This window comes from Martes martes (genome assembly GCF_963455335.1).
Source record: "Martes martes genome assembly, chromosome: 12".
NCBI lineage: Eukaryota > Metazoa > Chordata > Mammalia > Carnivora > Mustelidae > Martes > Martes martes.
The window spans coordinates 17,847,862-17,863,951 of NC_137900.1; the positions used below are offsets into that span (position 1 = coordinate 17,847,862).

Sequence of the window (16,090 nt, forward strand, 5' to 3'; positions counted from 1 at the left end):
AGGTGGGCCGTATTCATTGCACAGCCTTCCGTACAGGAAGGGAACCACCCTCCATCGGGCCATCTGTCACTGGAGGACAGAGAACACAGGTTGGCCCACAGCAGCACACATTGAATTCTTCTGAACTGAATGCCTGTCCCGATAAGTAGACAGCTCTGGCACAGCTGCGACCCCCGTGGACCTGGACTGAGTCAGTGCAGCAGTTTCCCAGCTGGGGCAGCTGCTGGCGTATGAGCGCAGCTCTCTCTGGGGCAGCACGGTCCCCCTAGCCGTTTCCTACATTCCTCTCAGTGCACAAGCCCCAGTTCTCAGCGCTCCACTGAGCTCTGAGCGGCTCCAGAGCCTCCAGGGGGCTCTTCCCAGTGGCTCTACCTCCAGAGCTCCGGCCACTCCCCAGAACGTTCACAGAAGCAAAGGACAGTGGGCGGGTCAGGGAAGGGCCAGAGATGCCCTTACAGATGTGGAGTTGTCGCCCCCTCCACAGCTGTCCACCCTCCTCCATGGGACACTGCCTACCTGGCTTCTGGCTCTTTCCTGAGCTGATCCCAGACCTTCTCGGGGCTTCTTTTATTTCCTTTTCCTCCTTGGCTGCTCTACTGCACCTACATGTCCCTGTACTCAGACTGGTTGTGCCAACCCTGGAGTAGTGGCCTGAAACACTCAGCCTGGCACTAGCACCAAAGGGAGGCCACTGACACCGGAGGTGAGACTGCAGGTTTCCTCTTCTGCCGGCTGCCTTGTCCAGATGAGCGGGGTGAACTGCCCACCCACACGAGCTTGGAGGGCAACAGCAACCCCCAAAGGGAAGGGGAAGGGATTCTGAGGCCTTCAGAGGCTGGGAGAGGACACGGGGCAAAAGGGAAAGCCGAGCTCCAGAAGCAGGAAGAACCGCCTCTTCAAGCAGGAACGGGACCAATCTGTTTGTCCAGGGACCTAGTGGACAGAGGCACTGCCTCCAGAAATTCTGAAACGAAATTCTGTGACCACCTTGCGATAATTTGCATGCAGGACCATCAATTTCCTCTTATTTTAGGGATTAATGATTTAAAACCAGAGCTTTATGAATCAAAACTATAGGGCGGAGGTCATCCCAGGGAGTCATTAAGCAAAAGGCTTGTGGACTGAACGTCCTCCCTGTGCTGGGCCTGCAAACCCTGTCTTGCCCACCAGAGGGCAGCACCAGATCAGACCTGGAGTAGGTCTATTGCCCTGCTGGTCTAAATAAACTCTTGGTTTTAGATTTGAGGGCAACGGTCCCTGCTGTCTACTGATCAGGAAACCAGAAGGCAGAGGGATATGGTGAGGAGGAAAGGAGAAGCCAGAGGCAATGGTAGTCTTTACTCAAGTCACAAGATTTCAGCACCCCAGATGAGATGAGCTCCCTCCAAAGAACCTCACGTTTGAGTTTCTCCTTGAATGAGAGAGGCTTAGAACACAGCGAAGAAAGGTGGGTATGGACAAGGACAGAGATCTGGGGGTCCACAGTTTTTAGGAAGCAGTAAGACACACACCAAAGTCAGAGGGGGGTAGTGACAAGCAGGAAGGAGGTAGTGTTGCCGAGTGCCCACATGTTATAGGCCGCTCCTTTTTCCCCAGTGATAGGCATCTTTGAAACGGGGACAATGTGTGCCTGGGCTCTGCACTCACTATTTGGCCGAGTCTGACAGCTGGTACTCCCTTCTCCTGTCGTAACACTCCTGGATTCCTGGGTCCTCCCAGAGCTGCTTGATGGCCTCCACCTGGTCCCTGGACAGGGCGCAGACCTTGTCCACTTCCACTTCTTTGATTAGCTGGGCATTTTCCTGCACGAAGGAAAGAGAGCCTGTCATTGGGCGAAGGAAAGGAAGCCAACCCATTGGTGACGTGGGCACAAGACTTCCCCAAGGGAAATGGATTAGGGCTATGGATTAGGGACGGTCTCCACTCACACGCAAGCCATGCAGAGGCAGCTCCCACCCGTGTAGACGATGTGGCTGCTTCACTCAGGGAGAGCCACAGAGAGACCTGGACCTATGGCTTTCGGTCCCATCAGCCTCCAGGGGCCAGTGCCACCGGCATTTGGCACCCATTGGTGAACAGAGAAACCCAAGAGCCAAGGATGATCACTGTCATTTGAACATCTGCATGGCAGGCAGAGCAATTTGAACTGTTCTCATTGTCCCGGCATCTCAGGGGTGAGGCAGCAGTAAAAGAGGGCCTGGTCTGCAGAGCATAGACAAACACTAACATCACCAGCTAGCTGTGTCGGTCTGCTCACTTTTTCACTTCCCTCTTTTTTTTTTTTTTTTTTAAATATAACTTAGTAGACTTTATTTCTTAGATCAGTTTTAGGTTCACAGCCAAACTAAGAAAGTTCAGAGAGTTCCCATACAGTCTGCTTAATTGTCATCAGACATCACTGATAAAACTCCTTCCCATTTGGAGAGCCACTCCCACTGCAACCCCTGCCCAAGTCAATTATTGCTTTACTATTATGTTTATCATTACTATCCTCCAATAACTATTGCTCTAATACTCTTGCTCCATTATTACAGTACTTAAGATTACTGCGGGCATTATTACTATTCTTTCAGTTACCATTTATTGCCCACTTCCTGTGTGCCAAGAGGTGCACACGCATTATCTCATTTAATCAATGTAAGGCTAGCACGGGACCAGAAATCTTGCCAGACCTTAGCAAATGAAAATGATATGGTTGGCATACATCCTCAACACGTCCATGTCTTGGCCACAGAGATCCAACACCCCATCCCTTGTTTGCAAGTTACACAGACAAGGGAATCCGGCCTCTCCTCTGCTCCCCCATCCCGGCCGCATCTCTGGGCAATGACATCATGCAGAGCTGGCTGTTCACTGGCAGCTGTGCCCTGCTTGCTGAAAAGGTGCTTATATCTTGTGTTATTCATCCTCATTAACAATCCAACAGGAAGCTGGAGAAAGGGGAGATCTTAGAGATTTACTTGACTTGGGGCAAAATCGAAGGCCCTGATGAAATCAGCATGACTCTGCGTCCCTCTCCATCAAGAGTGGCTATTAACTCTTCCCCCTGGACGGTGGGATCCTCGGCAGGGAGAGGGTCCCAGTCGCAGATGCTCAGACAGGTCTTGGCAGCATGGGTTAGTGGGAAGCGCCCTGGACCAGGAATAAGGAGCCTGAGTTCAAGTGCATTTGGGACTTGTAAGGACCTCAGCAGTTCCCTATCTCCACATCCTCATTTGTAAAAGGAGCCAATGACTTTCAAGGCATCTGGTTCATCAGTTATAAAATATTACCCAAATGTAAGCAAAACCAGCCCTATTATTGTGACAGATGCCTAACACTGTTGGCAGAAAGAGGACACACTGATGGCCTTCCAGCCACGACTTCGAATCCTGCCCACGAGCACATCTGGCATCACCTGCCCAATCCAAGCCAGAGAGCACAGCCCAGATAAGCTGGACTGTGTGTACCCGGAGCCTCGGGGCTGGCTTCCTCACGCTTCCCTGCCTGTCTCCGCTACCCTCTTCCTCCTGAATAGGATCGAGATGGTCTCTCCCCACCCTGGGCTTGGCTCTTCCCTCGGCATCGAAAGGATCTGTTTTCTTCCCCGTCTTTGTAACGAGCCAGTATCTTAACGCTCCCGATATCCCAGAACCCAGCGCAATGCCTGGTGGCACGGGCAGCCCGCAGACATGCCGCCCATACACACGCCCATCACTGGAGCACAGAACATCCCGAGAAAGTAACAGCCAAAGAATGTGAGGGCAGGTGACGGCAGCCTGTGCCGGTCCCAGCAAGAGCACAGAGGAGCTCGAGGGCAGGAAGGGCTCTCCGAGGAGGAAAAGCCCTGGTGATTGCTGGCCAGCCTGTCTTCCTCACTTTGCCCCTGGCAGGCAGAATCCTTGCTTCTGGGGTGCCTGCCTCTCGTGCTACTCTCCTAACTACGATTTTTTAAAAACTTATTTTTAAAGTAATCTCTACACCCAGAGTGGGGCTCGAACGCATGACCCCGAGACCAAGAGATGAGCGCCCCCTACATACAACGATTACATTCAGCTCACCTGTCGAGGGGCAGCCCAGTGAGAGTCCCACCCCACCCCGCATACTGAGCATGAGAGAGAAATCCTCTTTTCCGTGTATTAGGTAAGCTGAACGGGGTGGGGGTGGGGGTGGGGGGGTTGTTCCTGCAGCGTAACCGATGCTCTCCTGACCGCCGCAGGTCGCAGTGGGTAAGCCCAATGTTGTCTCTTCCAGGAGACCAAAGTGGAGCCAGGGGGGTATCCCTGAGGAACGCGGGCTTTGCCATGGGGATGTGGGGGATGGATGCTGGGGAAAGACAGCCCTGAGCTTCCAGGTAACCAGCTGGGCTCAGCCAGGAGAGCAGTACCCAGTGACGGTTCAGCCAAGCGAGGGACAATGGAGGGACTCTGGCTTGAAGAAGAGGGGACCACGGTCTCCTTAGAGACTACGGTTTCTAAGGAGACTGAGGTCCCCCTAGAAACCCAACAACTGGGAACTGGGTTTGGAACCGACTGAATTCAAGGAAACCAGAGGTACTCCAAGTTCAGAGCTCTCCTCCCAGCTAGGTCTCCCACCTGCCGAGGTGGTTCTTTTTAAGTCCATTTTGAAATAATTTAAGACTTGCAAAAATGTGGGGGAAATGGCACAGGAGTTCCTCTCTGACTTTCGAGATTGCCCCCATGTTGATAATTTATGACCACACATATCATCCATCCCCTCTCCCTCCAAATGTGTGAGACACACAAGCACACACACACACACCTTCTGCCTGAAATATCTGTGGGGAAGTCGCAGACACAATGCCTCTTCGTCACTAAAGACTTCAGTGTGATTTCCTCAAAACAGGACACAGGACTACAATGACCAAAATCAAGAAATTAATATTGACACAATATTGTAATCTCACCCTGAGACTTTCTCCCGAGTTTGTCAGTTGTCCCCTCAATGCCCTTTATCTGCCCCATCGAGGGTCACAAAACACATCTACTTGCCTCTACTTATTTGGAAAGGTTCTGTGGTCAGAAGTCGCTCGCTCACCCCGATCACGGTATGATGAAGACAAAGATAGGAGGACGGCGGGTAGGGAGCATGCCTCCGCCGAGGCCCAGAGACGATTCCGGGAAAAGAATACTATGAAAGGCAGGTTGGAATGAGGAAGAGAGGGACCTGTTTTTAAATAAATTTTATCGACTTGTGACTTCTGTCCACTGTGAACAACATCTGTGTGTTATAGAAAGTGGGGTTTGGGGCCTATTTTCCTGTGACTTGGCTACATACTTCCCCGCACAGAAGGAGCAGGGGGAGTGTGACGAGCGTGTTCACACACCCAGAGAGTTCACGCCATCTGAGAGCTGGGCGGGGGCGGGCATGTCTGTGGAGCCGCTCTGTGTTAAAAGGGGCTCCTCGCACTGAGGGTCTAAAATGGCGATGGCAGGAAGACCCTGAATTCCCCTCCTGCCGGACACACCAAATCTACACCAGTTACAGAGCAATTACTCCGGATGAAAACGTGAGGGCTGGAGCACCGGGTGGGGCTGGGGGTGTCCTCTGTCGGTTAAGCCTCCACCTACTGATCTCAGCTTGGGTATTGATCTCGGGGTCATGAGTTCAAGGCCCACGTTGGGCTCCGTGTTGAGCCCTGTGCTGTGTGTGGAGCCAACTTAGAAAAAAACAAAACAAACAACAAACTGAGGGCTGACTGAATGGCTTCCGCACAGCAAAACCAGGGAGACCACGCAGAGAACAGCAAGAGAGCCAGAGCCACGGTAATGAGGGAACCCCACCCCCGACGCTGCCAACAGCAGTGGGGACAGACGGTACTGAGGGATCAGGAGCAGATTTATCTGCCCTGGGACACAGAAAAAAAGCTGCAATTTAAAAGAGCAACTAGTTATAGAAATCCAGCCTCCACAGAAAGGCAGGGGAGCTGCTGGAACGCTCTCCGGGGGGAGGGGCCGGTGACCACAGTTGATATTTGCCTTCCACTTTGATACCGAGACAGGAGCAAGCCCCAGGCCTCTAGCCCATACCAGCCCGAGCTGTCCCACGAAGGCAGCTCGAGCACGGTGCACCCCGGAGCACCCTGGGGTTGGCACTCAGGATGGCTGCAGCCGCCACACCAAGGGGACACAGGCACAAAGCCCACTGGAACACTCCAGACCTGCTCCACTTTGGCCCCGGGTGGCTTCCTAGAGCAGCCCCAGCCCACAGCCCTCTGGGAGCTCCTGGATCATGTCCACTTTGTCTCCAGCTGCCCTGCCCCCCGCCTGATACAGTCCCTGTGCTAAGTGCCCAGGGATGCTCTGGCCCATGCCTGCCTCCATTCCAGCTGTGCCCCCCACCCCTGGGCACCCTGTGAGTAGAGCAGCTTAAGACTCCTGGCCAGTACCCTGCCTTTGTTCCAGCCACCCTTCAGGGTGCTGCCTACACATACAGCACCAGGACACCCCAGCAAGGGCCATCCTCAGCTTCAGTCATCCCACCAGGGTGCCCACCCCTCTGAGCACCCCAGGATAACCTTGCTTCCACCCACTTCAGCTTCAGCTGTCCTATCAGGACACCCCTGCCTGAAGCACCCAGGGACCCCCAACATATACCCTATCTTGCTCCAGCTGCCCACCAGGGCACCATCTGCACAGAGAGCCTAGGGACAGCTTGTACCCACTTCAGCTACAGCTGTCCTGCCAGTGTGCCCTCTGTGTGGAGAGCCGGGATTGTCCTGGTTTCTGTCCACTTCAGCTCTGGCCATCCCACCAGGGCAACCCCAGCACTGAGTACCCCAGACCCCCAGCCCACACAGACAGAGCTCCAGCCAGCCAGCCCAAGTCGCAAAACACACACAGTCTACAAAATTTATGATCATACACAAGACCATTCCTTCAAGTTAAGAAGCAGCTCTTTGCCTAATTCATAGAAACACAGAAAATCAATCAAAATGGGAAAGCAGAGGAATATGCTCCAAATGAAAGAACAAGACAAACACACAGAAAAAGAACTAAGTAAAACACAGATAAGTAATATGCCTGATGAAGAATTTAAACTAATGATTGTAAAGATGTTCGCTGGACCAGAGAAAAGAGTACAAGTTTTCAGTAAGAACTTCAATAAAGAGATAGAAAACATAAAAAAGAACAAAGTTGAAGAACATAATTGAAAAAAAAAAAAACAAAAACACAACACTGGAGGGAATCAACAACAGATTAACAGATGCAAAAAACCAGATCAGCAATCAGGAAAGCAGGGTCATGGAAAGCACCTAAGGTGAAGAGCACAAAGAAAAAAGAATTTTAAAAATGAAGATAGGTTAAGGGATTGCTCAGAAAACACTGAGTGAAAAAAGATTTGTATTATATGGGTCTGAGGAGGAGAAAAGAGAGAGGGAGGGGCAGAAAACATATCTGAAGAAATAACAGATAACTTCCTTAAGCTGGGGGAAGGAAACAGACATCAGTTTCAGGAAGCACAGATTCCCAACCAGATGCACCCAAGGAAATCCACAACACATAATTTAAATATCAAAGGTTAAAGATAAGGAAAGAATTTTAGAGGCATCAAAAGAGAAGCAAAAAGTTCTGTACAGGGGAAATCCCATACAACTATTAGCAGATTTTTTTTTTTAAGATTTTATTTATTTATTTGATAAAGATCAGAAGTAGGCAGAGAGGCAGGCAGGGAGAGAGAGAGGGGGAAGCAGGCTCCCTGCGAGCAGAGGGCCTGATGCGGGGCTCAATCCCAGGACCCTGAGATCATGACCTGAGCTGAAGGCAGAGGCTTTAATCCACTGAGCCACCCAGGCGCCCCTATTAGCAGATATTTTCAGCAGAAACTTTGCACGCCAGAGGAAGTGGCATAATATATTCAAAGAGCTGAAAGGGAAAAACCTATAATCAAGAATACTCTACAAGATTATCATTTAGAATTAAAGGAAAGAGAAAGAGTTTCCAAGACAAAAGTTAAAGGAGTTCCTCACCACTAAGCCAGACTTACAACAAATGTTAAAGGGGCTTAAGTGGTAGAGAAAAGGCCATAGCTAGAAAAAAATTATGACTAAAAAGATGTAAAAAAATGACAACATATACATAAAACATGGAGGAGGAAGTAAAAAGGGCCTTTCACAATGCATTTGAACTTAAATGACCATCAACTTAATATAGACCACTATACACTTAGGATGTTATATATGAGCCTTGTAATCACAAACCCAAAACATATGATACACAAAAAATAAGAGAAAGAAATTGAAGCATAACACTGTAGAAAGTCACCAATCACAAGGTAAGAGAGCAAGAACAGAAAAAGGAACAGAGGCCCACAATCAACCAGAAAAGTTAACACAATAGCACGGCAGGGTGAAATGGATTAAAAAAAAAGAGAGACCCATCTATATTCTGTCTACAAGAGACTCCAGACCTAAAGACACATATAGACTGAAAATGAAAGGCTGGGAAAAGATATTCCCTGCAAAAAGAAGTAGAGGATGAAATCTAGGGGAGCAATACCTGTATCAGACAAAACAGATTTTAGTTTTTTAAAGATTTATGTATTTATTTTAGAGAGGAACCATGCTCAAGTGAGGGAAGGAGAGCAGAGAGAGAAAGAATGTCAAGCAGATTCTGCTCTGAGTGTATAGCCTGATGTAGGGCTTGAGCCCACAACCTTGAGATCATGACCTGAGTTGGCTACCCAACCAACTGAGCCACCCAGGCAACTCTGGACAAAATAGATTTTTTAAAAAATTATTTTTATTTGACAGAGAGAGACACAGCTAGAGAAGGAACACAGCAGAGGGAGTGGGAGAAGGAGAAGCAGCCCCCCACAGAGCAGGGAGCCCAATGTGGGGCTCGATCCCAGGACCCTGGGATCACAATCCAAGCTGAAGGCAGATGCTTAACAACTGAGCCACCCAGGTGTCCCCAGACAAAACAGATTTTAAAACAAACACTGTAACAAGAGACAAGGGCATTTCATAATGATAAGTGGGTCAATCCAACAAGAGGATAAAACAATTGTAAATATATATGCACCCAACATTAGAGTGCCTAAATACATAAAGCAAATACTCACAGACATAAAGGAACAGTATGACAGTAATACAATAATAATAGGGGACTTTAATGCCTCACTTACATCAAAGGATAGATCATCCAGGCAAGAAATCAATAAGGAAACAGTTTCTTTCAATGATACATTAGACCAGATGGAATTAACAGATATACACAAAATATTCCATCCAAAAACCACAAAATACACATTTTTTTCAAGTGAACACGAAACATTCTCTAGGAGAGATTACATGTTAGAGCACAGAACAAGTCTTATTAAATTTATGAGTAAACTCCTGTCATGCATATTTTCCAACCACAACAGTATGAAATTAGAAATCAATCACAAGAAAAAAACTGGAAAAAAAACCCCACAAAACATGTGGAAGCTAAACAACATGCTACTCAATAGCTAGTGGGTCAGTGAAGAAATCAAAGAGGAAGTCAAAAAAATACGTGGAGACATTGGAAAATGAAAACACAAGAGTACAAAATCTCTGGGACACAGCAAAACCAGTTCAGAGGGAGTAATATACAGCACTACAGACCTACCTTAAAAAATAAGAAAAGCTCAAACAATCTAAACTTACACCTAAAGGAACTAGGAAAAGAATAAATAAAACCCAAGTTTAGTAGAAGGAAGAAAATAACAAAGATCAAAGCAGAAATAAATGACAGACTAAAAAAATAACAATAGAAAAGATCGATGAAACCAAGAGTTGGTCCTTTGAAAAGATAAAGAAAATTGATAAATGTTTAGCCAGCTGCAAGAGGACAAAAATAAAATCAGAAATAAAAGAGAAGTAACAACCAACAACATAAAATTAGGAAGGATTATAAGAGAATACTATGACAAATTACATGCCAACAAATTGGACAGGAGAAATGGATAAACTCCTCAAAACATACAATCTTCCAAAACTGAATCAGGAAGAAATTAAAAATCTGAACAGATCAATTATGAGTAATGAAATTGAATCAGTAATCAAAAAACTCCCCAAAGACAAAAGTTCAGCACCAGTGGGATTCACAGGTAAACTCTACCAAACATTTAAAGAAAAGTTAATATCTCTTCTCCTCTAACTATCCAAAAAATAGAAGAGGATGGAAAATTTCCATACTCATCCTACAAAACCAGAGAAAGATACTACATAAAAAGGAAACCTACGGGTCAATATCCCTGGTGAATGCAGTTTCAAAAATCCCCAGCAAAAGAGGAAATCATGTTCAATGATACATTACAAGGGTCATTCACCAAAATCACGTTTTGGGGATTCATTCTGGGGATGCAAGGATGGTTACATATTCAAAAATCAATCAACTGATATACCCCATTTACAAGATGAAGGATAAAAATCATAAGATCACCTCATTAGAGGCAGAAAAGGCATCTGACTAAAGTCAACATTTGTTTATGATAAAAATTCTCAACAAAGTATGTTTAGAGGGAACATACCTCAATATAATAAAGGCCACATATGAAAAACCCACAGCTAATACCATACTCAATGGTGAAAAACTGAGAGCAGTTTCTCTTAGAAACAAGACAAGGATGTCCACTTTTGCCACTTTTATTGAACATACTACTGGAAGTCTTAACCATAGCAATCAGACAAGAAAAAGAAAAGGCATCCAAATTGGTAAGGAAGAAGTAAAACTGTCACTATTTGCAGATAACGTGATCCTGTATATAGAAAGCCCTAAAGACTCCCATCAAAAACTATTAGAATAAAGAAATTCAGTAAAGTAGCAAGATGCAAACTTAATACACAGAAATCGGTTGTGTTTCTATATGCTAATAACAGAGTAGAGCCATTGAGAAAACAACTCCATTCACAATTATGCCAAAAAGAATAAAATACCTAGGAATAAACTTAACCAAGGTGGTGAAAGACCTGTACTCTGAAAACTCCAAAACAATGATGAAAGAAATTGAAGATGACACAAATAAAAAGATATTCCCTGATCACAGAATGAAAGAATATTGTTAAAATGTCCATACTACACAAAGCAATCTATACATTTAATGCAATTCCTATGAAAATACCAACAGCATTTTTTCCCCACAAAACTAGAATTATCCTAAGGTTTGTAATGAGTTAGAAAGACCCAGAATAGCCAAATCAATCTTGAGAAAGAAGAACAAAGCTGGTATCACAATCCCAGATTTTGAGATACACTACAAAGCTGAGGCAATCAAAACAGTATATATGGTATTGGCCCCCAAATAGACATACAGATCAATGAAAAAGAATAGAGAGCCCAAAAACAAACCCATGCTAATCATGTCAATTAATCTATGACAAAAAAGGCACAAATATGCAATGGGAAAAGACCACTGGTCTTCACCAATACATGGTGCTCAGTAAACTGGACAGCTCCATCCGGAAGAATGAAACTGGACCCCTTTCTTACACCACACACAAAAATAAACTCAAAATAGACTAAAGACCTAAATGTGAGACCTGAAACCATAAAAATCATAGAAGAAATCATAAGCATTAATCTCCTTGACAGTGGCCTTAGCAACATTTTTCTAGCCAGGTCTCCTCAGGCAAGGGAAACAGAGGTAAAATTCAACTATTGGGACTACACCAAAATGAAAAGCTTCTGCATAAAGGAAGAACCCATCCATAAAACAGAAGGATGAATGGGAGAAGATATTTGCAAATGATATATCCAATAGGAGGTTAGGATCCAAAATATATAAAGAACTTACATAATTCAGTACCAAAAGAGAAGTAATCTGACTAAAAAATGGGCAGAAGATCTGAGTAGATATTTTTTCAAAGAAGAAATACAAATGGCCAGCAGACACAAGAAAAGATGCTTAACATCACCAGAAAAATGCACATCAAACCACAATGAAGTATTACTTTATACCCGCCAGCACGGCTAGAATCAAAAAGGCAAGAAATAATAAGTAGTGTTGAGGATGTAGAGAAAAGAGAACCCTTGTGCACTGTTGGTGGGAATGTGAATGGTGCAGCCACTGTAAAAACAGTATGGAGGTTCCTCAAAAAATTAAAAATAGAACTACCATATGATCTAGTAATTCCACTAGTGGGTAATTACCCAAAGAAAATAAAAACACTAATTCAAAAAGATAAATGCACTCCTTTATTAATTGTATTATTTACAATAGCCAAGAAATGGAACCAACCTAGGTGCCCATCAAGAGATGAATGGATAAAGATGTGATATACATATACAATGGAGTGTTTATTCAGCTATAAAAAGGATGAGATTTTGCCATTTGCAACAGTATGGATAGATCTAGAGGGTATCATACTAAGTGAAATAAGTCAGAGAAATACAAGTACCCTAGGATGTCACTTATATGTGGAATCCAAAAAACAAAAACAAGAAACAGAAGCAGACTTGTAAATACAGAGAACTGATGGGTTATCAGAGTGGAGGGGCTGGGGGTTGAACACATGGCTCAAGGGAAATGAGAGATACAGGTGTGAAGTTATGGAATGAATAAGTCATGGGACTGAAAGGCACAGCACAAGGAATGCAGTCAATGGTACTGTGATAGTGCTGTATGGGGACAGATGGTAGCCACACTTATGGTGAGCATAGTATAACCTACAGACTTGTCAAATCACTACGTTGTGCACTGAAACCAACATAATACTGTGTGTCAGCTGTACTTCAGTAATAAAATAAAAAATATTGACTTCATTTCATGGAAAGAGGGGAAGAAAAATCAGAAGAGAATCAGGTTTGGGGAACTTTTCATGATTTGTGTAGGACACATGGAGTCTAAGGGGGGCGACCTCTAGGTGGAGACGTCCAGGAAGCAGGTGAATAAAGTGGGTCTGTAGTTTGCAGGTGTCCTAGGTGAGAGCAGCATACTGAATTGAAATTGCCTAACACGTTAGTTTCATCACACACAAAAAAGAGAAAAATCTCAGAGCAGTAAATATTACAGGAGTTACTTAGCTGATGAAGACACATGACCGCTTTCTTAAACACTGAGCTCCTATTGGGCATTTCCTTTTTTTCTTTCTCAAACAACCACCATGTTCACTGCTCTGAAAGACGAATACAGAAAACAGATGTCCTGCATGTGTGCCTCGCTCAGAAATTCCCAGGGTGACCCATGAAAGGAGCAGCTCGGGAAGCGGCGCCTTGCTACTTTCACGCACGGGTCGCAGCTGCCCGGGTGACAGTCCCCGTGGAGACCAGCAAGCCCCTCTGGCTGGAATTCAGAGCCCAGCGGGCGGCCTGTTCTCTGCAGATCCTTACTGGGAGAGCTCCCTCTACCATTAGCCTCCCAGGACTGCAGGGCCCCAGGCTTTCTCTGGGAGACTGACTTTCTTACTAAATATGGCAGATTCTTCTGGAAGCCAGGGTGCTTTTGTCAGATAGTCAAGCACTTTTGTTAGAATTTATATGAATACATGATGTACAAAATCGAATAGTATTTCAAGTGTCTACTGTCCTAGGTAATACCTATAAACTTTACAAACTTTGTGAAAACAAGATTAAAAAAAATGTATGATATAAAAGGAAAGTTCCCTGTAACATAGTATTGCTGACTTTTGGGCAATCACCCCCTCCCCCGCCCAGCTTGTTTTCACATTGGCAATAAAATCCAGAATTGCACCTACAGATCTTATTAAACAAAATCCAGTGCCCATTATTATCCGCTTTTAAGGCATCTCAAATATTACATTATAAAGAAAAATGCCAGTCAAGTATGCTAGAGACAGAATTTTTTCTATAGAAAAATCGATGAGAAAATTCTGCTCTTGGCAAAGGACAACTAGGAAATTTGGATTGATTTCTTCCACTAAGGACAGCTAAAAATGATGAACAAAATATTTTCAAACATACATCCGAAAATATCACAAAACTAATAATGTAGTAAATAATTACTGGGCAGAATATAGGGAAGAATGGCACCTAAAAAGTTCAACCAGCGTTTGAGAAGGCTTTCTCCCCAGGACTTCTGCTAATTCTGGAAGGGGCAGTTCCAAGGTTGAACAACTCCTTTTTCAAGATCACAGGACTAGGGATTGAAGTTCAAAGGTTAGCAAGAGCCAAAGGCCCTTAGAGGACCTCTGATTCTGGGTTTGGATCCCGAAAGGGTAGCCCATAGGCGGTTTCAACTCAGCATGGAATCATCACGGTCTCAGAGCTGAATATCCTTAGACACCTGGCAGAAGAAAAAGAAATTCCTTTTTGGAGTTTAGAAGATTGTATCTTCCTTACCCTCAAATTATTTTTTCACATGTGTCCAGCACATCAACAAAAAGAACCAAGCATAAGAAGATAACTCCCCCCAAAGGGTGACAAATAAAAAAATGGAGTAAGATACACCATGCAAACATTAACCCAAAGAAAGCTAGAGTCTATTAAAATAAAAGTAAGCTTTAAGGTTTGTCAATAATACCTCAATAAAGACGGGAAAAAATGCAGATTTCAAGATTAAAAGCATAACTACAGATAGGATTATTTTTTATTTAATTTAAAATCAATTTAATTAACATATACTGTATTATTAGTTTCAGATTCATCAATTGCATATAACACCCTGTGCTCATTACATCAAGGGGTCCTCCTTAATGCCCATCACCCAGTTACCCCATCACCCACCCACCTCTTCTCCAACAACCCATTTGTTTCCTGTATTTAAGAGATAGGAGTATTTTATTTTTTTATTTTAGAGATTTTATCTATTCATTTGAGAGAGATAAAGCATGAGCAGGGAGGAGAGGTAGAAGAAGAAGCAGACTCCCCACCAAGCATGGAAAGAGATATGGGGCATGAGCCAGGACCTGGAGATCACGACCTCAGCCAAAGGCAGGCATCTAACCATCTGAGCCACCCAGGCGCCCCACAATAGGAATATTTTAAATGAGAAAAAGGTTTAGAAAGACATAACAGTTTTAAAGTTCTATGTAGTTGGGGCGCCTCAGTGGCTCAGTGTGTTAAGCCTCTGCCTTTGGCTTGGGTCATGGTCTCGGGGTCCTGGGATCGAGTCCCGCATCGGGCTCTCTGCTCGGTGGGGAGCCTGCTTCCCCCCGCCCTGCCTGCCTCTCTGCCTACTTGTGATCTCTCTCTGTCAAATAAATAAATAAAAATTTAAAAAAAATAAAAAAATAAAGTTCTATGTAGTTAATAGCACAGGCTCAAAATATATAGATCAAAATTTCTTAGACCTAAATGGAAAAATAGACAAATTTTAATCGTACAGGAAATTTTTTATTAAGCTTTTCTTTGATTTTGATTAGTTAACATATGTAGTTATATTAGTTTCAGGTGTACAATATAGTGATACAACCATTCTAGACATTACTCAGTGATCATCTCGCCAAATGCCCTCCTTAATCCTCATCACCTGTTTCATTCATCTCCACCTCCCCACCTCCTCTCTGGTAACCAAGAGAACCATTTGTTCTCTTTATTTAAGAGTCTGTTTCTTGGTTTGTCTTTCTATTTTTTCCCTTGGCTTCTTTGTTTCTTAAATTCCACAAGAGTGAAAACATGTGGTATTTGTTTTTTTTCTGTCTGACTTATTTCACTTAGCATAATACATTCTAGCTCCATCCATGTTGTTGCAAGTGGTAAGATTTCATTCTTTTTTATAGCTGAGTAATATTCCACGGTATATATGTACCATGTCTTCTTTATCCGTTCATCAATCAGACGCTTGGGTTGAATCCGCAATTTGGCTATTGTAAATAATGCTGCAATAAGCATTACTGTTTGCATATTCTTTGGGTAAATACCCAGTAGGGCATTTACTGGGTCATACGATAATTCTACTTCTGATTTTCCGTGGAACCGCTACACTGTTTCCCACAGTGGCGGCCCCAGATTGTACTCCCACCAACAGTTCCTGAGGGCTCCTTTTCCTCCACATCCTTGCCAACACTTGTTGTTCCTTATCTTACAGGAAATTTTAACACAACTCTCTCAGTAACTGATAACATTTTTTAAAAAATCAGTAAAGATACAGTCAATTCAAACATCATGATCAGCAAATTTGACTTTAGGGACTCATGGAGAGCCCTATATTCAAAATAACTGTAGGA

General features: G+C 44.4%; 1 protein-coding gene across 1 annotated transcript in view; it reads right to left on the bottom strand.

Annotated features, from left to right (window-relative positions):
• The window catches only part of GNA14 (G protein subunit alpha 14), a 195,727-nt gene that overhangs the window by 6,521 nt on the left and 173,116 nt on the right, over positions 1 to 16,090 (bottom strand). The window contains exon 3 of the mRNA XM_080820526.1: positions 1,648 to 1,802. Coding sequence (XP_080676652.1) covers positions 1,648 to 1,802 — 155 coding nt within the window. The remainder of the gene's footprint in view (positions 1 to 1,647; positions 1,803 to 16,090) is intronic.